At 39.7% G+C, this 24130-nt stretch overlaps 1 protein-coding gene across 4 annotated transcripts in view; it reads left to right on the top strand.

Moving 5' to 3' along the window:
- PLCH1 (phospholipase C eta 1) overlaps window positions 1–24130 on the top strand; it is a 262198-nt gene that overhangs the window by 147382 nt on the left and 90686 nt on the right. For 2 of the 4 annotated variants that reach the window (XM_054552879.2, XM_054552878.2), the window contains exons 3-5: window positions 13574–13720; window positions 15782–16027; window positions 23562–23689. In XM_054552879.2, the coding sequence (XP_054408854.1) occupies window positions 13574–13720; window positions 15782–16027; window positions 23562–23689 (521 nt within the window). Of the gene's footprint in view, window positions 1–13386; window positions 13482–13573; window positions 13721–15449; window positions 15659–15781; window positions 16028–23561; window positions 23690–24130 lie in introns of those variants that run through there. The other 2 variants (XM_054552880.1, XM_054552881.2) reach the window with 2 other exon arrangements.

Raw genomic sequence — 24130 nt, 5'->3', positions numbered from 1 at the left:
ATTACTTTTTTGGTTCTTTCTTCTTTGGGTAGACTATTTCATTGGAAAGATCTGGGATTCAAGGGCTGCTGTCCAGATTCTTTTTTCCCATGGGGTGATTGCTTGATGTGGTGTTCTCCTGCTTCCCCTAGGGATGGGGCTTCCTGAGAGTTGGACTGCAGTGATTCTTATTGCTCTTCTGGGTCTAGCCACCCAGTGGGGCATCAGGCTCTGGGCTGGTGCTGGGGAAAGTCTGCAAAGAGTCCTGTGATGTCAGGCATCTTCATGTCTCCTAGCTGTGGATACCAGCCCTGCTTTGGTGGAGGTGGCAAGGGAATGAAGTAGACTCTGTGAGATTTGTTGCTTTTAGTTTTGTTTAGTGCACTGGTTTTCTTGAATGCTGGTTTTGGTGGCAGTGAAATTGTCATGTGGACATACTCAGGACCTCTGGTTAGCCAGTATGTTGCATGCAATGAAATTTGCTATTGTTTTCTCTTTCCTGGGAGCAGGGTTATTCTATCTTGAGTTGCTGTAATTGCTTGAGTTGGTTGACCTCCAGTCAGGAAGTGGCACTTTCAAGACAGCACCAGCTGCTGTAGTAGAAAGAGGATATAAGCTTGCCCTAAGTTGGCCAGGATAAATATTCTGGTTTCTCAGGCGATGGGCAGGGCCATAAAGTTTCCAAGACTTTATGTCTTTTGTGTTCAGCTACCTGGGCAGGCAGAGAAATACCATCCGGTGGGGGCAGGATTAGGCGGGTCTGAGCTCAGACTCTCCTTGGGTGGGACTTGCTGAGGCTGCTGTGTGGGATGGCTGATGGAATTATGTTCCAAGAGTGATTACGGCTGCCTCACTGCATCATACAGGTTTCCAGAGAAGTGGGGGAAAGCTGGCAGTGACAGGCCTCACACAGCTTCCATGAAGCTGGTGAGCTGGTTTCTAGGGAAGTGGGGGGAAACTAGCAGTGACAGGCCTCACTCAGCTCCCATGCAGCTTCGTGCAGTTTATATACAGGCAGTCTATGTACCAGGCTCAGACCTTGCCCCAGGCTTCAAGCCTCCTTGTTGAGAAAGCAAGTACAGCTTTCAGGCCTCACCCCTCCCTGCCTGCTCACACTGTCAGCCATGGCTCCTGCTGCAATTTCTGTTTGTCCCTCCAGATTCTGCTCAAGAAAGTTCATGCTCAGTCGAAATTATTACAAAGTTCAGCTAGAAGCTTCTTTCACCTTGTGACCCCCTCCCTAGTTCTGTGGGATCCCTTCCCCAAGGACCCCTGTTAGATAAAGTCAAGAATGGCTTCCCTAGTCTGGAGCTGGTGACTGGGAGTGCCTACAGGGCTGTTCCTGCTGCTTCTTCTACTTTAATATTTTGCTTGGCTCCCTAAATCCATTTCAGCTCTAGGTAAGGTTAATTCCTTCTCCTATAATCTGGATTTTCAGGTTCAAAGGAAGGTTTTCTTCTCTTATACTTTGGGAACTCAGTTTTTTGCTGTCTCGTGGAATTTGCAGAGGCAGCTGTTTCTTCCACAGGCTCTGTGAACTCTTTCTCTTCCCAGCACATTCCTGCAGTGGTTCTTGGAGCAGAAGTTCACAGTGTGAGTCTCCATACTCTGTCCTGTCCATCCAAATGATAGCTGCATCTTAGTCCTGACTTCTCTCTGCCATTTTTCTTCCCAAATGCCTATATTTTGAAGATATTTTTATTAATAATCTTTAAATAAAACAGAGGCTTATGCCTGTAATCCTAGCACTCTGGGAGGCTGAGGCAGGCAGATCGCTTGAGCCCAGGAGTTTGAGACCAGCCTGGCCAACATGGTGAAACCCTGTTTTTATGAAAAAATACAAAAATTAGCCAGGTGTGGTGGCATGCACCTGTACTCCCAGCACTCAGAAGGCTAAGGTGGAAGGATCACCTGAGCCCAGGGAGGTTGAGGCTGCAGTGAGCCCTGATCACACCAGTGCACTCCAGCCTGGGTGACATGCTGTCTCAAAAGAAAACAAAGAAACAAACATTGTATTTATTTACCAAAGATTACTATAATAAAAAAACTAAAATGCATTCATTTTTTATTTTTTTGACAAAATATATTATTTAAGTACTTATTTTTCTTTAAGCCAATTTGTTAGGGCTCTTATATAAATATCATACAGACAACGCATATAAATACACAGACAAACAGAAGTAGATCTGTTAGAGTAATACATTTTTTATTTGCCAGTTTTTAAGTTTCTCTTTCCAATTTTAGACCATCAGTCTCTTGATTACTTGCTTCCTGCCCTAAACAGTGATCAGCTGGGCAATGGTGTGACTTAAAGTTCACACCATTTTGGCCAGGAAAAGCAGACACTCTTACACATGGAGATTTCTTTAAAGATGTAAATTTTTAAATTGTATTATTGGCTTTAGGGTGAAGCCTTTTAAGGAACAGGGTGAGGAAGAAGTCAGTTTCTAGGGCATAATAAGCAGGCACAACTGGAAGGTAAAACAGATCACCAGGGATTAAAGATCCCATTTATATATTGAATCCTGGGTTCTCAAAAAGATGGAAACTCAACTGGATGAGGCATTACAGTGCTTCCACCGTGTATCTCGTTGCAAAGGCATTTTTCCAAGGCTGGTGGGCAACCCAATGGCAATCAGCTCACTCTATTATCAGCCTGTTCCCCCATTCAATACCTTCTTCATGCCCAAGAGCATGCTTTTCTTATCTAAATGTGCAAAGAAAGGAGTATTTTCCTGTGGTAATAACCATTCACTATAAGCAACTGCCACTTAGAGTGAATGGTTATTACTACAGAGCAATAGTAAAAGTATATTTCCTACGTAGCTAATTATATACCAAATATAAACTATATCTCTAAAAGTATATTTCTTACCTAGCTATTACACACCAAGGCTGAAAGTTTCCTCATAATGCAGAGTTATTTTTGATGCTCCCCAAAGTAAAAAAGATCAGGTGATGCAATGCAAAATAGAGCAAAGTCTTAGATTTTGAGCAGATCTGTCCATTTACAGTTCTTGGGATTCCGTGAGGAAAACAGAATTTTTTCCTAAAACGGGGTCTCCTCCTCTGTTTTTCCTAAGGAGTCCCAGGCTGTCAGAAATTACCTTAGGTCCTCGCTTGTGGGCATCAAGGGTAGCAAGAAGACAGAAGTAAATGGAGAAACAATTCAATGGACTGAGAAGAAAACTTTTTTTCCTCAAAAAACAAGATTCAAGAAAAAAAAGCATAAAGCCCTTTTGAATATATGTATAGCTTTGATATCTGTTTTTAATTAAGCTGACTTTTAATTCTAGAGCGCTTTTTTCTTAAAAAAAATTCTTTAAAATCTCTTTTTACCAGCTAGAGCTGGGACAAACAGCTGACACCCTTGGCTTTTAAGCCTTCTTTTTCCCCCCCCTCACGAAGATATTTTCCCAAGTGAAACCAGTAAGCCTTAACTTAGGTTATGACTCAGCCACAGATGCATGAGGTGTCTCCAAAGGGAGGGCAAGTGGTTTTTACAAGATCTAGAATCACCCCAAAGGTAGCTCAGAGAAGGGAAAGTTCAACACAGGAAGTTAGAAGTTGTTCATGGAGAGAAAAAAAATCAGTAAATGGCAAAGGTCACACAAATAACAGACCAGAAAGGCCTCATTCTCTAAGCCAGCAGTTGAACTCAGGCTGCCATTGCAAAAGGGCAAAGCCTTCGCTACCGAGCTGTAGCATGGGGCAATTGCCATTATTTTTCCCAGAAGGAGTCTAGAGCAGGCATTTTCGGGCTTGAAAAGGATTTTAACTGCTTAAGATGATTTTTAAGGCTAACGATGACATTATAATGCATCCCTCTTTTAATTTAAACTTTAAAAAATTATCGGAGATTGCTAAAGTCCTTTTTGTTTTAATAGTGTACTTAGTTCTAATAGCGACTCAATCCAAAAGTTCTTTAAAGTCAAATGGTAATTTTTCAGATTTTTTTTTTTTATTTTTTAAAATCATACAAGCAAGAAATATTTCTAGAGAAGGCGTAGAGTAGGCATTTCCACGATCCCCAAGAATTTACTCTCAGAAATGGGCTTAAGGTAGCATGAGACCTTTTAAGACAAAACTCACCCAAGGGCTTGACACATTTGGACTAAGAGTGTGCTGACTCCTTTCAGACTAGCCACCGATGTGAACCTGAAAATTCCCACCCTCCAAGTTGTGGAGACAAAGAGAGAGTACCTCTACAGGGTCACAGGGTCATGCTCCCCAGGACATAAAACAAGAGGGAAACCTCATTCAGTTTTTGTTTCAGGGACCCAAAGCAAAGTTTATAACTGACCAGTCTGCTGGGCCAGCTTGCTGGCGGGAGACCTAGGCCTGTGTTTTGTCCGGTGGAACGCCGTCCATGACAGAATGGCAAAGGGAGACACATTCAGAGCACAAAGTACACCAGATTCGCTACAATCTAAGACTTGTCACACTAATCCTTTTTATCATTAATTAAAATCTTGCAGAGGAGGCAAACAGTGATTTTTATCATTCTCTTAACCAGTTTGCACAGAGAGAGGCCAGAAGCCTGGCTAGCAGGAAATGCTTACCTTTCGCTGGCCAGGGTGTAGGGTCTCCTTTTTCTGAGTGGCTCTGGTGACCCTACTTGCCACTATATTGTTATGAATTTTTAGTATTTCCTTTTGTTTCCCATGAGTATGGAAAACATGGAACAGACACAATTGTTACATATAAAATAGATATCATTAAAAAAGAAAGTGTTATGTGGAAGGGTTTAATACAAATAGAAAAAGGTCTCACATTTAACAAATTACTGATTAATTCCTTTCACCCTTTCTTTGACCTAATTCTCCTCATTTGTATTTATCAAGTTTATAAACATATTGACTATGTACATGCAACGTTCGCAAACAATTTTCAAACTGTTAACCAATTAGTTTTTAAAAGCCTTTTAAATAATCTTGTCTTCTCCACAGGAATGATTTAGGCAATGAAAAAAAATTAACAAACTCCACATTGTTTGTTCTTTACTGGGAAGAATCATGACTTGGTAAGAGTGAATCACTCCATGGTTGTTTGTAAGCACATTTATTCATAAGCTTATATTATTTGACTTTAAGGCCTTACTACTGGCAAGGAAGTTCACTTTTTAAGTGAAGCCATTTGCTGTGAAGAGCAGTTTTATATAAATAAACTATAATAATTAGTTTATATTTATATATATTTATTTATATAAACTGCTCTTCACAGAGAACGGCTTCACTTAATATTTTATTGATTGATTGAGTACAGGATCTTGCTCTATCTCCCAGGCTGGGGTACAATGGTGCAATCACAGCTCACCACAGCCTCAACCTCCTGGGCTCAAGAGAGCCTCTCGTCTTAGCCTCCTGAGTAGCTGGGACTCTAGGTTTGTGCCACGAGACCTGGTTAATTTTTTAAATTTTTTGTAGAGACCAGGTCTCCCTAGGTGGCCCTGGCTGGTCTCAAACTTGTGGGCACAAGTGATCCTCTCACCTTGGCCTTTTAAGGTGCTGGGATTACAGGTGTCAGCCACCACACCCAGCCAAGCAGTTGTGTTTTATATACAGATCATTAAAAAAAAATCATGTCTGTAGTAAGACATCCAGATGTTAATCAGTTTCTTTCTTTAAAATTATTCTAAAAAGCTTTCAGAAGAACTGGAATTTTTTCTCATTGTAAGATAAAATAACATTTATGAAAGCTAGATCAGCTGTTTTATAAACTCACAGAACATAAAGAAAAATGCCTTTTTAGGTTGAGGAAAGTAGGATATTCAGTTACCTTCTGAAGTTCACACAGCCAGTGACAGAGCCCAGACCAGAACTCTGTTTGCTCCCTTCTTTGTGCCCACAAAACTGTGGGCAGATGCTGTTATCAAGCTGCCGTGCCATAAACTAGATCTCTCAGCACCTGCTATGTACCAGGTCCCAAAATAGGTGTTGGGTTTGTGCTGAGAATTAAACAAACATACACTCTACTTCTGCCCTGATGGTTTTAGGAAATCTCCCTTTCCTTGCTTTTTGACAAACATTACCTGCATCATTTTGTACTTTTTCCACATAGAAATGAAATTGTTTTCAGAAGCTAATCTCTTTCAATTACTCAGATTTACTCTGATCTGTGGAAGCTGGCAGGAAATCAGTTCACATTTTTCATGTACCTTTTTACTAAAAAGATTGTCTTGCAAAGGACCTGGACTTTTTTTGTTTGTTGTTGTTGTTTTTGTGCCTGCTAATTCACAGTTTAGTGATCAGTGTCCCAGAATAGATGTGTTCACAAAAGAATGCAGATGATATTCTTGTATGACCCTAATCTCGGTGTATGGTCGTGATTCTGTATGTGAAAATCTGTCTCAAGGTGTCTTTTGTAGCAAAGAGTGATCAGAGCACCAAGTGTGCATATTACTGCTAGAAGTGATTTTGCCTGTTGGTCCTTTCAAAGGCTAGAACAAGGAAATATATGCAGGTATATAAAAACATACACATATACACAAACATGCAGATATACATGCACAAATATGTATATATGTGTGTGTGTGTAGATTACTTTGTTTATATATTTATAGTCATGTGCCACATACTGACATTTCAGTAAATAATGGACTATATATATGACAGTGGTTCCTGTGAGATTATAATACCATATTTTTATTGTACCTTTTCTGTGTTTAGATAGACAAATATTTACCATTATGATACAATTGCCTATAGTATTCAGTACAGTAGCATGTTGTACAGGTTTGTAGCCTAGGAGCAGTAGGTTATACCATACAGCCTAGATGTGCAATAGGCTATGCAATCTAGGTCTGTGTAAATGCACTCTATGATGTCCACACAATGACAAACTCCCCTAATGACACATTTCTCAGAATGTATCCTCGCCCTTAAGAGATGCAGGACTGTGTTACTTTCTGTTTTGTTCCCCTTCCTACTCTTACTGATTTAAGTATGTGGGATACTAAGAGTGGTGTCATTCCCTTTCTTATCCTTTCTACTCGATTTTCTGTCATTCTTATAGGTAACGGGGCCATTGTTATCTGATTTATCCTTCTTGGGTTCATTTTTGTAATGATAAGCAGGTATTTGTATATTTAAAACATTTCCCATTCTTTTCTTACATAAAATATATCATACTATATATGCCTATTCATACTTTGTCTTATTGAAACCTCCTGGAAGTTACTCCATATCAGTTCATAGAGATCTTCCTCATTATCTTTTACACTTACATAGTACTCCATTGTTTATTTTACTCAACCTGTCTCCTATTCAGGGTAATTTTTACCCTAAGTGCCAGTGGAAGAGTTTAGCATGATGTGGCGGGGCTGGAGGAAGGAAAAGAAGATAAGAAACAACATAGTCATCATAGAAAACTCAAAAACATTGTGCTAAGTGAAAGGCCAAGCACAAAAGACTGCATATTATATGATTTTATTTACATGAACTATCCAGGAAGGGCCCATTTATTGAGATAGAAAGTAGGTCAGTGGTTGTCCAGGACTGTGGTAAAAATGGGGAGTGACTGCAAATGGGCATGAGGGATAGTGGAAACGTTGTATGATTAGACTGTCACACAACTCTGTAAATAAACTGAAGTCAGTGAATTGTACATTTAAAACAGTTGAATTTTATTGCATATCAATGACACTTCAGTAAAACTGTAAAAAAAAGTCAGCATCAGGTGGCATGTATGACGTTCCTAACAGAATGTGATTATTTCTGATTCAAACGTAATTGGAAGAATTAAACCTTCTTAGATGTCATACATACTTGGTTGAAATCTTGGGAACCTTCCTCCAAATGATATATAGTAATCATATATGTGTATATATATCTAAATGACATATACTAATCATATATATGTATATATGTATTATATATGTATATTGCCAAGCGATATACACATATATAACATAAATGATATTAATATGTTATTTCAAATCCAAAGTATATATTTTTTTATAGCATTTTCTGCTTGAGGGATTTAATGACCTTATAGCCCCTAAGGAAATTTACTTATATTAAACTGCTTGTGGCAGAAAGGATTGATTTTAATTCTTTTAAAAAAATGAATTCTTAAAGACCTTGTAGGCTGGGCGTGGTGGCTCACGCCTGTAATCCTAGCACTTTGGGAGGCCGAGGCGGGTGGATCACGAGGTCAGGAGATCGAGACCATACTGGCTAACACGGTGAAACCCTGTCGCTACTAAAAAATACAAAAAAAATTAGCCAGGCTTGGTGGCGTGTGCCTGTAGTCGCAGCTACTTGGGAGGCTGAGGCAGGAGAATGACGTGAACCGAGGAGGCGGACTTGCAGTGAGCTGAGATCACGCCACTGCACTCCAGCCTGGGCGACAGAGCGAGACTCCGTCTAAAAAAAAAGACCTTGTAGACCACATTATTATGCACATTATTATGCCTTTTCTTTTATTGATGGGACTCTATTAAGAGTTTTAAAACTCTAGCTATGTAATAAAGTTAGGAATATAGTCTTCGACTCATCTGTTCTGCTCTTTAAATATTTATGCTCCTCTGTTAGGCAGCCATTAAAATGATAATTATTGAGACTCTGTAGAAACATGGAAAGCTGTTATAATACAAATGAAAAAAGCAGAGTGCCAAATGGCTTAAATATCACCATTTCAACCAGTGCAACACATTTTTATACATATGTGAAGGTCTAGAGCATAACAGATACAAACAATATTTGTGCTATGTGATGGGCTGGTAGGTGTTTCTCCCTTAATATTCTTGGATGTTGCTGCATTGTATCCAAATAAACTTTTTTTTTTTTTTTAAGCTATCTTAAGCGTACCATAAAGGAGAATGTAGAATTAAAGGGATGGTGGACATATTGGTGGCTGCCAGAATTTGTAATCTGCATTTGCAGACTTTTCTCAGAGAACTTTCGATACTGGAAGTGTGTGTGATGAAGTTAAATCATTCTAAGCCACTAGAACTCTTCCCTTGTTTACCTGTGGCAAAGCCATTCTTATTCTCTTTTATGGAATCTACCAGTAGAGCATGGGTGGGCAATGATTTTTAGGGGTGGTAACTGCTGTTAATCATTTCTGTTGGAGGCAGAATAGGAAGAAAGTGGCTTGTAGTGACACGTAAATGATCTAGATGAGACTGGAAGAATATTTTGTCTGTATTGTTGGTGACTTTTGCCCACTGGAATGAGTTGCAAAGAGTTATTGAGGGTGCTTTATCTCCGGTTAGCTTTATAATTACAAGGGATTGTCCACTATCTTGTTTGGGAAAGGGAAAAGTAGGTTAGATGACTCTCAAGATTTCAGTGGACTTGATTTTTCAATTTACCTCTATCCAAATGGCTTTTCTGTGTGACAGGGAGCAATCAGGTAGAAAGCATAAAGCAGCTACATAAACAATTTAAGAAGCCTATTGTTTCAGACTCAGGGTCTCATAGAAATCATATTATATGATTTATATGATTTTATGCTAAAACAATGTGCAGATATACCGTTCCTGTTAAAATGTTGAGCTGTTATAGCCATGGCAGTTCCATTTCAGGGAAAGGAAAAGGAGCTGAGAAAGGAAAGAAAGGGATTGTGAACAAAACAGAGGACCCTGTGTCAGATACATAGGCAGTCCTTGCTGTTAGATCTCTGATAATATAGTTAACTCGATTTTCCACTCTGGCTTAAACAATTTGTTTTATTCTCTCTTCCCAAGGAAACATCTTCCTAAATTATATTTTTTAGCCAGACAATCCTTTGAACAGATATATCTAGTGAGCCTCTCATTGCCAGTGGATCAAAGTCTTAACCAGCATCCCCAGTCCCCCCACAACCTAGTTTTATCTAGCTCATGAAATCATACATTCTGTCAATTCCATTTTGAGTCACTCTTCCAAAGATAGAGGCTCATCTTTTATCTTTTCTTCTGATCATTGTTAACTCATACCCTTTCCTATACCCAAGTCTTCATTGATGGTGTCTTATTACTACATTTCTCCCCATTCCAGCCTACTTTATTCTCTTTTTCTTTGGCCTCCTATAGTATTTCTGTATTTACTTCTGACTGGGCATTTGTTTTTAACTATTTCAGTAGCAATAAAACTATAGCAGTGTCTTAGCTTGAATTACTGTAACAAAATACTATATACTGGGTAGCTTAAACAACAGACATTTATTACTCACAATGCTGGATGCTGAAAAGTCTAAGATCAGAGTCCCAACAGTTTCACTTCCTGGTGAGGGCTCTTTTCCTGGCTTGGAAAAGGTAGATGGCTACCTTGTTGCTGTATCTTCATATGGGGAGGGGGGCGGGTGGAGAGAGAAAGAGAGGGAAAGAGAGAGAGGGAGAGAGAGAGAGATAGATATCGTGGGGCCCCACTTGCATGACCTCATCTGTTTCTAATTACCACTCAAAAGACCCATCTCCAAATACCATCACACTGAGGGTTAGGGCTTTGGGGACAATACACATTCAGTCTGTTACAAATAGCTACCAGTTTTAGTGTTTAGGATGTGCCAGCTACTGTTTTCAGTACTTTACATGAATTAACTCATTCAATCCTTACCTCAGTTCAGGAAGTAGATAATTATTCCCATTTTATAGATAAGGAAATGAGTTACTAGCTGTATGTAGTCATACAGTTAGTAAGTGGCAGATCTGGAATTCTGCCCCAAGCTGGAAACAGACTGTACTCTTCACCACAGCTCTGAATTGCCATTAATAAGTGTCCTGCGTAGATGTTTTGTTCTCTTAAAATTTACACTCTTTAAGGTCAAAGACAAAGTCTCCTTGTTCTTTGCTTCACCTCATGAAATAGTCTTGTGCCTGGAACAGGGAGTTGGTCTATAAACATCTGTTTATTGGTGTGATCTATTGTCAGTGGTCAGTGAAGTTCTAATAGGCCTTTCTGGGAATTTTGGCTTGGTTGGTTTGATTTTGTGGTTTTGTCTTGAACCTTTAATTCCTCATGTGAGATGGTTAATGTGGCTGTCAAGAATTCAACTATGTAGCTTTTGTTGCCTAAAAGAATGATGCTCAGTGGTGGCCGAATATACTAATTTATGTCAAACTCAATCTCAACTTTTGTCCTGTGCTTTAAAGTGAGCATTTCAAGTTTGTGTGTTTATTTTCTTAAGTAATTTTTTTTTTTGAGGCAAAGTTTTGCTCCTGTCGCCCAGGCTGGAGTGCAATGGCGTGATCTCACCTCACTGCAACCTCCTTCTCCCGGGTTCAAGCAATTCTCCTGCCTTAACCTCCCAAATACCTGAGATTACAGGTGCCTGCCACCACGCCTGGCTAATTTTTGTATTTTTAGTAGAGATGGGGTTTCACCATGTTGGCCAGGCTGGTCTCGAGCTCCTGACCTCAGGTGATCCACCCGCCTCGGCCTCCCAAAGTGCTGGGATTATAGTCATGAACCACCGCACCCGGCCTTCTTAAGTAATATTTTATTATTTGGGTATTTGATATGTCAGATAAAATGAGTAAACGCAACCTATACTTCATCTTCTTTGTAGTATGAAATCCTGAAACTATACTGAATTTTTTGCAGTTCCTCCTTGATTTCTTTGAGGGAAGGAAAGACTTCATGGAGTAAATTGTGAAGATTTGTTATGTTGAAGTGACCTTTAATAGGCACCCTATGCATACAATGTTAAGGTGTTGGATGAGATTATCTTTCCTAGTAAAGATAAAATATTTAGCCAAAAAAGCAGAAGTCTAATGTTGCTGAGGTTTGTTTATTGTGTTTCTTTTAACTGTTGTTTCTAACAGCATACTGCTTGATAAGGTAGATACTCAGAACTAGGTATTTTGAGTGCTTTAATGGTTTATACATAAGTCTGTATATTAGTTGGTAATCTTTGTGAAATAAAAGCTATTTCTGGTTGATATAATAAAAAAAATTTGGAAGGGTACTGGATAACTTGCAGAATCAAGGGGAAAATGGGATCATTTGTCAGTCTTAGGAAGAATAAGAATTGTGACAACTGTCACATCTTAGAATGGCCAACTAGGAGTATCTCAGTTGTTGAATGGTTCAGTTCTGTTTTCAAGCAATGATCTGCTCAGGATTTATGTTCTTGGGAGGGAGTCAGATTTGCTCCAAGCTTAAGTCAGGTGTGTCTACTCTTTCACTGGGGTGATTGGCAGGTCATCAAAGGCACACAAAGTGGTAGAGGAATGTTTCTAAAGGAAAAGTTGGGGCACTATTACCAAACAAGGGGAAACAGGCAAAAATAACAGATTCCTATATCCAGCAAGATTCGTCTCAAAGCAGAGTGGATTTAAATGACAGCTTTAACTTGGACTATAAGTGATTTGGATATTACCTGGATTCATTCAACAAGTTTTTCCTCTAGAAGGGTTATCTTAGCAGTTTAATCAGCAAGTGTTTTATGTTCGACTGTGAAAACTTGATTTTTTTCTGATTACATTTACAAAAATTTATTTAGCTATTTTCAAACATCACAAATATGTAACATGAATTCATTGTAGTAATGTAACCCTACGGCTTACTACAACCCTTTGCCGACGCCCTAAAACTATTCACCAAAGAGCCCCTAAAACCTTCCACATCAACCATCACCCTTTACATTATTTCCCCCGCCCTAGCCCTTACCATTGCCCTCCTACTATGAACCCCTCTCCCCATGCCCAACCCCTTAATCGACCTCAATCTAGGCCTCCTATTCATCCTAGCCGCATCCAGCCTAACCGTCTACTCCATCCTCTGATCAGGATGAGCATCTAACTCAAACTACGCCCTAATCGGCGCATTACGGGCAGTGGCCCAAACGATCTCATACGAGATCACCCTAGCCCTCATCCTATTGTCAGTACTACTAATAAGCGGCTCATTTAACCTCTCTACCCTCATCATAACACAAGAACACTTATGACTACTTCTACCATCATGACCTTTAGCCATAATATGATTTATCTCAACACTAGCAGAGACCAACCGAGCCCCCTTCGATCTCACCGAAGGAGAATCCGAATTAGTTTCGGGCTTTAATACTGAATATACCGCAGGCCCATTCGCCCTATTCTTTATAGCCGAGTACACAAACATTATTATAATAAACGCCCTCACTACCATAATTTTCCTAGGAACAACATTCAACATCCACTCCCCAGAACTCTACACAACTCTCTTCAAATGTAATCATTATCCAATTTCAACCACAGTCAGCATTTTTTGCCAATCTTGTTTCTGTTGATTGCATTTAAAGCATTATTATAAGATACTTTTATAATTGGTTCTATAAAAACTCACAAGACTTATCATGTCTGAGAACTTACTTTAAGAACATAAATCCAAGTATCAAATGGTCATAAGTCTCATACTAAAAAACAGAACAGAAGATAGCCCTATGAAGTACTGCATTATTTACCTGGAAGTAGATTTTTTTTGTGTGTGTTAGTAAGGCTTTTTACTGACTTAACCCTGTTGAATCAATTCCTTAACAACTCACTTTTCAGATTACCTCTACCAAATTTGTTCTGGTCCTTGGAGTCTTTGCAGGTGAATCAGAGGTTTTATTTGACTGTAAAACCTGGACACCAGTATGCCCGTGCATTGTGTGATAGCTGGATACACTCTAATTTCTTTTGCAGTTGAAAGATGCATGAGTGTAATGCAGTCCGGGACACAGATGATCAAGCTGAAACGTGGAACCAAAGGGCTTGTCCGCCTCTTTTACCTGGATGAGCACCGGACACGCCTCCGATGGCGACCCTCTAGGAAGAGCGAGAAGGCGAAAAGTAAAACAAATCTTTGAATTCTTTGCATGGCTGGACATAGTAACACATGGGTTATACTGAGTGGGCTCTTGAAGCTTCAGATCTGTGGAAATTTTATACTTTTGTAAGTTTGGAGATAGTTGATTTTGGATATTGAGAGGCAGAATAATGACCATCTTTGGGGAATTTAAATCCATAAAAGTTTTCTTGTCCATGAATGCTGTAAATGCTAATACTTCTCCTGTGTTGGAGACATGATATATATATATATATATTTAGTTGGAATATATGGTTTTACAGCCTGAGATATTTTACATTCCTATAAAAGGTGAGGGACATTATAAAGCTAATGGGCTTTAAAATGTATTGTCATATTCTGAACACTATTAAGTCATTAATGAATTAACAACACCATTTAAATTTATCAAGTAAAGTAGTTTTGATGTGACTCCTACTTAAAGCTTCTTTCCCCCACACTATGTTAGTCAGCTTTCCCTAGAGAAACACAATCAATAGGATAGATGGATAGATAGATAGATAGATAGATAGATAGATAGATAGATGTATGAGAGAGGACTTAGGAGAATTGGCTCATGTGATTATGAAGGCCAAGAAGTCACATGATAGGCCATCTGCAAGCTGGAGAACCAGGGAAGCTGGTGCTGTAGCTCAGTTTGAGTCCAAAGGCCTGAGAAGCAGGGGAGATGAAGGTATAATTTCAAGTCCAAGGTTGAAGGCCTGAGAAGCTGGGGGCCACTGATGCAAGTCCCAGAGTACAAAGGCGGCAGAACCTTGGGCTGAGCATAGGCTCATTTCCCTGTGAGTCATGTGGGAAATGAGTTGATACCAGAAGAAAATTGGGACCCTGCCGTTAAGGCAGAAGTGAGGGGTAGATGGTGTATATAAATAATCAATAGGATATACAAACTTCTGATTCCTACTGAAAAATAAACAAGCACACAGACCAAAAATAATTTATTAGTCTGAAATTATCCTTCTTGCCCTGTGCTTCAGTGATCCAAACCTTCATATTTGCTCTGCTAACTAAATAATACTAATCTCTGTGATTCCAGCCACTCCACAATCTAGCCATTGTCTACCTTTCCAGTTTTATCTCTCGTTATTCTTCCTCTTGAGCTTTCCAGTCCACCATAAGCGGCCTGGTCAGCATCCCTGGAGTGGGCCTTATCTTTCTGTATCTGTTTCTGCCTCTCCTCAGGTGTCATCTTGTTCCTCTCCACTTCTCCAAGCTCAGCTCTGCCTTCACCACCTTAGCCCTATGGCATTTTCTCTAGGAATGCCAGTTCCATGTAGCTCAGCTATTTGATTGTCAGAAATTCTTTTTCCTTTTAGTTTTCTAACGATCTTCTTATGCATGTTGCAAAACACCAAAGTCCACTCTAGGTCTTTGCATATTTTCTACACATATGTAAACTATAAATTTGACATAGTCATTGCCACCTTTTCTACCAGTCTTTTTGCTTCAATTGACATATCTGTTTTTTTTTTTACTACAAATTTCAACACGTCCTGAATTATTGCCTTAGCAGAATGTTGTCAAGACAGCTCAGGCAGCACAAGTGTTATGTAGAGAAGGTTTCTAGTGGGAAAAAACAGGGCCTGGGTTTCACATTTAACCTGAAACCACAACTTGCAGGCAACAAATTTTTTCATACTTACTTATTTATTTTTTTTTGGAGATGGAATCTTGCTCTGTCACCCAGGCTGTAGTGCAGTGGCACGATCTTGGCTCACTGCAACCTCTGCCTCCCAGGTTCGAGCAATTCTCCTGCCTCAGCCTCCTGAGTAGCTAGGACTACAGGCACCCGCCACCATGCCCGGCCAATTTTTTTTGTATTTTAGCAGAGACGGGGTTTCACCATGTTGCCCAGGCTGGTCTCGAACTCCTGAGCTCAGGCAATCTGTCCACCTCGACCTCCCAAACTGCTAGGATTACAGGTGTGAGCACCCAGCCTCATACTTTTTTATATTTAAAATGATTTTGCTTTTCTTGTTTCTTAGTGCATGTAAACAAGTATCTTTGCCTGCTGTATAACTGTGTGTATCTCATTTTCCTCACAGTACTTATTGATTCCATTTACAAAGTGACTGAGGGCCGGCAGTCTGAAATATTCCACAGACAAGCTGAGGGGAACTTTGACCCCAGCTGCTGCTTCACCATCTACCATGGCAACCACATGGAGTCCCTGGACCTCATCACCTCCAACCCTGAGGAGGCCCGCACCTGGATCACAGGCCTCAAGTACCTGATGGCTGGCATCAGTGATGAAGACTCCCTTGCCAAAAGGCAGAGGACCCATGACCAATATCCTTTCTAGAACTTTATTTTCAGCTCTCTCTTGTTCTCTGTGTATGCGTGTGTGCATTTGTGAAGTAAGGATTAGACTATGTTTTAATTTTTCCCATAATTTTCCTTTCTCTTTCTTTACCCCTCACACCGTTTTCTCCCCTCCTGACTCTCACTCCAAATAAATGAACGCATGAAATGTATGGACACTTAAGCTTGTATGAACTCAGGAGCAAACTTCTTTGAAGAGACCGAATCTAGCTCCACAATCAGAGGTCTCCAAATGTAGCCTCAAGTTTCCTAAGAGAGGGAAAGTGCCCATTAAGTATCATTGCCTCTTTTAAATCATAGGCGTATTCATTAACTGTAACTGGGAAAACACTGATTTGGATTAGAGAAAATCCTACTTTGTTATAAAGTCAGTTTAGTTTAACAAATACTTTGTGAGTTGCAATTAGGTACTGGGCACTGAGCTCCTTCCTGCTTTTTCTCTTTCTAACTTACAGTTTGGAAATTGAACGGATTGATACCAAAGGGGAAGTTATTTTTTACTTACTAATATTTACCCTCTCTTAATTGCTTGAGAAAATGGAATCTAAGTCTCATTCTTGATTAAACCCATGCTTGTGGTCCTGCAGTGCTGACAAGATAAATGATTAATGGAGTTGGTCTGCAGGCATCCTTCTTGCTGGGATTGACTGGGCATATAGCAAGGCCTTTCTGGCCTCAGTTTCCTTATCTGTAAAGTGAGGGTATAAGGCTAGTTGACTCCTTTGGTTCTCTTCTTCACCTTTTGAATAGCCTTAAAATACAGGTGTCTCTGTCCTTGCAGGGAGTAGCGCTACTCCCTTGCCGTCATTGGAATGTGTGCCCCAATTTTTTTCCCAGGGGTTGGTGATATATTTGTGCCGCTCTAGCTATAATCCTTCACCCAGAGTATTGTTGGAGAAGAATGGAAATAATTCAGCTCATGAAAGGATCTTGACAGTGTGAAAAGTCTGAGTTGATGAGCCATGATGTTTTCATCAATATTCACAGCATGCAGATAAAGGCAACTGGGATTTAGAAATCAACAAAACACAAACAGGATTTAACTTTCTGTGCTTAAATTTGTCGGTTTGATTTTTAACTCTTTAACATTTGGTAAAAAACAACCAACCAAAACTGAATGTTTTCTGGTACAAGTATCCAAAACCGTACTGACAGTGCCTTAAACAATAAAGAATATTCATTTTCTCATAAACAAGAGACCTGAGATGGGGCAGTTCCAGGGTCAGCTACTTCACCAGTTCAGTGATGTCATCAGAGACCCAGGTCCTGCCGTTCTCACCATGTTGGCTTGGTCTTGCAGCTGACTGCCCTTTGGTCAGAGAGAACTGCTGCAGCTTTAGGTAGTGTCTCTAAACACAGCCCTAAACAGAGGTAGTAGAGTTTCTTCTCACAATTTTTTTTTTTTTTTTGGAGATGGAGTCTTGCTGTGTCATCCAGGCTGGAGTGCAGTGGCGCGATCTTGGCTCACTGCAACCTCTGCCTCCTCGGTTCAAGCGATTCTCCTGCCTCAGCCTCCTGAGTAGCTGGGATTACAGGTGCCTGCCACTATGCCCCGCTAATTTTTTTTTTTTTGTATTTTTAGTAGAGACAGCGTTTCACCCTGTTAGCCAGGATGGTCTTGATCTCCTGACCTCGTGATCTGCCCGCCTCAGCCTCCCAAAGTGCTGGGATTACAGGCATAAGCCACCGCGCTTGGCCACGAATTTTTTTTTTTTAAAGAGAAAAGAAAAAATTCCCAGAAATCCCCCAAAAGACAACTTCTCATCATTTCCCAAAATTACTATTGCTGCCTCATTCCTAAACCAATCTCTTGCAGGAAAAATTAACTGACATAATTAAACTTTGATCTCTCCCTTTTTTTCACTCTTAAAAACTGAAGACTTAGGCTGGGTGCATGGCTCCTGGCTGGAATCACAGCACTTTAGGAGGCTGAGGTGGAAGGATCACTTGAGGCCAGAAGTTTGAGACCAGTCTGGGCAAAATAGTGAGACCCCATCTTTACAGACAATTAAAAAGATTAGCCAGGTGTGGTGACACATGCCTGTAGTGCCGGCTACTCAGGAGGCTGAGGTGGGAAGATTGCCTGAGCCCAGGAGTTGGAGGCAGCGGTGAGCTACCAAGACCCTGTCTCTTAAAAACAAAAAACTAACACAAAAACCCTGAAGATTCTAAAGAGCTTTTGTTTATGTGGGATCTATTTATTGATACTTGTCATATTAGAGATTAAATCTGAGACATAAAAATGTGTTTATTTATAATAATAATAAACTCTGTTGCATGTTAATATTTTTATAACAAGTATTTTTTCAAAGCAAAACACGTTAGAAAAATAGTATTGCTTCACCGTTTTACAAATCTCTTTAATGTCTGGCAATAGAACACATGGGTTCTCTTATCTGCTTCTGCATTCAGTCTGTTGCGATACGTTGTTTTGATTGAAGTACACGAAGAAAATCTGACCTCACACAGACATGTAGTTGGAAAAGCGGGGAACCTCATGTTTCTGGGGACCTCCAGGACTATACTTTGAGGACAGTTGTATTAAACCAAGATTTACACCACCCCCTCATCCAGTTCCCACTCATCATTAAAGTACATGGCTTTTGGGTACCTGAACAAAATCAAGGTTGTGTAGCAAGGAAGAAGGAAGAGCAGTGGCCATGGGGAAGCAACCAAATCCAGAAGCTTCTAGCCTCATCCAGTTAACTAGGACAAGTTCACAGCATTCCATAGCTGCAAGTCACTTATAGAAGTCTCTCTCATAATCCTTGAAAGAGATGAGTTAGAGATGGGCATAAATCATCTTTTTGCTTTGTTGGTCAAAAGTTTTTCGAACCTGATCGTCCACATTTACTGGCACTTGAAAGTTTTCGTATTCTATGGGATCCGTATTCTGAAAATATACTGTCCAGAAAGCAGGTGTACTGTGGCACTACACAGAGAAACAATTTAATAAGAAATATAGAAGCAGTTGATTTTTGCATCAGTGAAGAAATAAAAGGGAAATAATAAATTGATGAATAGTAAAGAAGAAGCTGAAGTGAAAAATGAGAAAGGTTATTTTGAGTCAGGGAATCATTTTCATACAGATTTGTCAGAATTTAATAGGGTTTTAGATAATATCTTTTTGTTTGTTTGAGGCGGAGTCTCGCTCTGTCACCCAGGCTGGAGTGCAATGGTGTGATCTGGGCTCACTGCAAGCTCCGCCTCGCCGGTTCATGCCATTCTCCTGCCTCAGGCTCCCGAGTAGCTGGGACTACAGGCGCCTGTCACCGCGCCCGGCTAATTTTTTGTACTTTTAGTAGAGGGGGGGTTTCACCGTGTTAGCTAGGATGGTCTCGATCTCCTGACCTCGTGATCCTCCCGCCTCAGCCTCCCAAAGTGCTGGGATTACAGGCGTGAGCCACCACGCCTGGCCTAGGTAATATCTTAATAATGGGATTACATCCTTAATTTGATAAACATTTAACTACATTAATGAAGATAACAGATTTGGGATGTTCATTATTAGATTTCACTTAGGACTGAAAATTTAAACTGTGAATGAAAAATGAGAATAATGAAATTAAATGGCTGCATGAGAAAATCCATCCAGTCTAGAGCGTAACTTATTTCTGCAGTATGGCCATGCTGAGTGGTGGCCATGATGCAGTACTCATACTTACTAGAAGAAATCCAGTGTCATCAGGGATCAGACTCTGGTGCTGCACTGCCTGCGGTCCAGCCCCCACTCTGCCTGTGCTATGCAAATTCGGATGAATTACTTATGTTCTTTTGCCTTCAAGTCTTTTATCTGCAACATGGTGATGATGATAATGATAGTGTCTGCCATATAGAGGTGTGTTAAGATCAGTTGAGTATATATAGTCCTTAGAACACTGCCTAGCACTTAATAAGCACTTTATAAGTAATAGGTACTGCTGTCATTGCTAAAAAGAGGTAAGGAGTGGCAAATCTTTAGCTTTCCTATTCAGATAAATGAAAGTCTGAATACTCAGCAGATCTGTATGCAAAGATGATGGTTCTGGCACTTAGGCTCAGCATTTTTCTCTATCAGACCATTCTCCTTCATGTTTTCCCCACCTTATCTCTTGACCCCATGAGGGAAATTATTACTTCCAGAAGGCTTTAGGCCACTTGTTATGTATGTTATAAATCCAGACCCTATTCTTTCCCCCTCAAACTACTGGGCAAATCTGGCCCACTCCTGATTTTTGTGTGGACTCCTGAGCTAAGAATGGGTTTTAAATGGTTAAAAAAAATCAAAAGAAAATCATTTTGTGACCCGTGAAAATTACTTGAAATTAGAATTTCAGGGTTCTGAAATTCTAATAAAGGTTTTATTGGAATTTCTGAAATTCCAGTAAAGGTTTATTGGAACACAACCATGTTCATTCATTTATATCTGTATGGCTGCTTTCTCATGACAGTGACAGAGTGGAATAGTTGCAGCTGAGAGCAAATGTCCTGCAAAACTTAAAATATTCACTATCAGGCCCTTTACAGAAAAGTTTGCCCTCCCCTGTACTAGATAGGATCATTCAATGCTTTGCATGCTCCTACAGTCTCTTGATAGAAAATCCTAGATCATTACTTTGCATTCAGTCTCACCCAGATTTTCTCTGAGGAATGACTGTTTCTCTTTTAAAAATTATTATGGTGTGGCTATAAATTATTAATTCAGGGCTTTACTGGACACTCATATCTTAATTATGAAGAACATCTTTAAGATATCAGGACATTTTTACCTGGAGTTGTATACTATGTGGACCATTCCTGGAAAGAATTGTTTTTTCATTTACGGAATCTTAGAGTTGGAAGGGATTTCAAGGTTAAAAGTTGTGCTCCTTGATATTGTAGGTGAAGAAATGGAGGCTCCAGGAGGTGATATGAGTAACCCACTGTCACAAGGCCAAGTAAGCAGTAGAATTAGGACTAGTGTACATTTCTTGGTTTGATTCTGCCTCTGTTTTTACTTTACCAGTTCCCTAAACCAATAATCAAGGCCGATTTCCGTGTTGGTGCTAAAGGCTTTGCAGACAGACACAGGCTTATTCTAAATGTTTGTATCTGCAGAATACACACATGCTTAGGGCTTGGCTGTCCCTGCCTTTCTCTGGAGAAGACTTTGAGAGGCTTTGATGAAGAATTGTATTTGATAAAGAATTATAGAATAAAAGGATAAAAATATTACTGCTGTCAGACTCCTTTTGTCACTTCTTTGAACTCCAGCCATATACTTTGTGGGGCATAGAGTAGTGTCCATAGTTGAAAGCCCCAAGTGGGTGCTGCGTGCCTTGAAAACAGAAGAAAATGAGACTCAGGCACTTATTAGTGATTGGGCCAAATGTTTCACCCTTTTGGTTCTTCAGTTATTTTCCCCCCAGATCTGGACCTCCCTTAACTTCCAGGGGTCATATAAAATGAGGCCCTGACAAGTCTATAAGGAAAAATTGAACTAGAAAGAGCTGGGCTAGTTATTTTAAAAGTTTTAAAGGGGAAAATATGAAATAAGGTATTTACAAAATATGAAGTAAGGCGATCTGAAAATATCCTCTACTTAATTTTAGAAGACATAATACCTTACCTTTCTAGTTGTTTTTACTTTCTGAGGTATAATCTCCTACAGTCGTAATTTGAATCGCATAGAAATGGAAACATGCTGTACCCTCTCCTCTGATATACATTCATTCCCCCATTTCTTGGTTTTTAAAGCTATACCTTTTGCTTACTTTGATTCTCTGGTTTCTTTCTATCACCTTATTCTTTTCCTCTCCATTGCCCTTCAAATATTGAAGTTTAATTGGTTTTCTAAATATGCACGCAGTACTTGCCTTTTGTAACCTACGCCTCAACAACTATGAATCATCCATTTGAAAAAATCCTTTGCTAAAAGTTAACTGGGAATTTTCAATTCCTGTGTTACCATTTCGTCTACGTTCTCACTATGTAAAGCAACCCAAGGCTCCTCCCACTGAGGATCTTTTAAAATTTCAGTTCACATGATGTAAACCTTTTGTATGTAAACTCAGCCTCTTATTCTCAGTCACTTCATGTCATACCTGAGCTTTGAGGGCACCTCCTAGCACATTATGTTTGTACTTCACATTACCTGCCCATGATTTAGAAATTTGGGCCGATTAGGTGAGAACCATCAAAGCTAGTAATAGGAAGAGAAGTGTGGTGTAGAGACAGACCTTATGTGTAGAAGAGTGTGCTAGATCAGGCACAAAAGACCTGGGTTGAGACCTGGTTCTCTTACTAATTCTTATCAGATTTCTCTCTCTCCTCTCATTTTATATCCTTATCTGAACAATGATGAGATTGAACTAGATGGTCTAATTTGCTAAATGTCTGAGTGAGACAGAGAAAAGAGAATTGAAAAGATCATGTACCGTGGGGTATTGTGAAGGTAAAAAGATAGTAGGTAAAAGGACATAGGAGAAGATAAGCCTTATATTTATGATATTTGGGGTTTCATCATAAAGAGATTCTTAAACAGAAAGTGTTAGAGAGTTGTAATACTGGGCCATTCCTGCTACATGCCATCTCTATGCCTCATAAACGAAGAACTCTAACCTTGTGAATGAGAACTGATAGGGACACAAGATTTGTCTTATGAACATGGCAGCATAACTGAGAAAAACTGGTTAGAAAATGAAAAGCAAAAAGAGATAACGTTTAAAGTCATATAGAAATATTTATGTTTATGGAGTTTGCTATTGGAGGTGTGAATTAAGGTGTTATTGTCTTGCTAGAGTGGAATTAGAACCAGTAATGTAGCTTTTAGTATCCATGAGGTTTTAGTATCCATGAGGATTAGGAGGGTAATTCACTCCTTCCATTTAGGATAGTGATATAGTGTTTTGCAATAATAGATTTGATATTTAATTTGGATAAGATTGAATAAGAATGTTTGAATTGAAGATGCTCAAAATCATTTGGTTTAACTCTCATTTCACAATGGAGGGAACCCCCCCCTCCTTTTTTTCTTTTGAGACAGAGTTTCATTCTTGTCACCCAGGCTGGAGAGCAATCTTGGCTCACTGCAACCTCCACCTCCTGGGTTCAAGCGATTCTCCTGCCTCAGCCTCACAAGTTGCTGGGATTACAGGCATCTGCCACCATGCCTGGCTAATTTTTGTATTTTTATTAGAGACAGGGTTTCACCATGTTGGCCAGGGTGGTCTCAAACTCCTGACCTCAGGTGATCCACCTGCCTCAGCCTCACAAAGTGCTGAGATTACAGGCATGAGCCACTGCACCTAGCGGGGAACCCCCTTACGCCCTTTATGTGTTCCCCTTCCATTCCTGGTTTGTTGTTGTCATTGTTATTGTCATCACTATTAGTAGCTCATCAGAGCCTATGGATTGCAGGGGCTCCTCAAAAGAATTTCTTCTCAAGTTCTGTGTTACTGATAAATGTCCTTGCGAGTATTCTGTGAGAGAGCAGTTTTTAATTTTGATGAGAACACAGGTGTTTTCTTTGACCTTTCTGCACATGGGTGAAGCAGACCTTTGAGGAAGCTGATAAGAATGGTGATGGCTTGTTGAATATTGAAGAGATACATCAGCTGATGCATAAACTGAATGTTAATCTGCCCCGAAGAAAAGTCAGACAAATGTTTCAGGTAAGTTTTCACAATTTCACTGGCCTTATATAAAATACACAGAGGTTATTAACATACTTAGGTATATTAAAAGGCTATTTTGTTTTGTTGGAAGCTAATATATGTGCTCTGTACTGTTTTTCTTTGTTGAAGAAATGATTTTGTTTCATCAAGTAAAAAGATTTTATAAATTTAACATTTGTCCAAAATTTCACTTCCTAAAATGCTTTTTTGTTATTGTCGCTCTTTTCCTGACAAATAATGGAGGAAACTTGCTCCAGTCCCTTTGAGAGGACAGTAATACCTCATTTGCCTACTTCGCAGGGCTGTTGTGAGGATCAGAATAAAGACTAAGTAACATGACAAAAAATAGCACTTGTCTAAAACCTCAAGAGCTCTGTATTTTGTTTCTGAGGAGTTCAGGATTTAGTATCCATGAGGATTAGGAGGGCAATTCACTCC

This window comes from Pongo abelii, chromosome 2, assembly GCF_028885655.2.
Source record: "Pongo abelii isolate AG06213 chromosome 2, NHGRI_mPonAbe1-v2.0_pri, whole genome shotgun sequence".
NCBI classification, from domain to species: domain Eukaryota; kingdom Metazoa; phylum Chordata; class Mammalia; order Primates; family Hominidae; genus Pongo; species Pongo abelii.
Note: the sequence above shows the minus strand (reverse complement) of the source record. Positions and strands in the feature narration are given on the sequence as shown.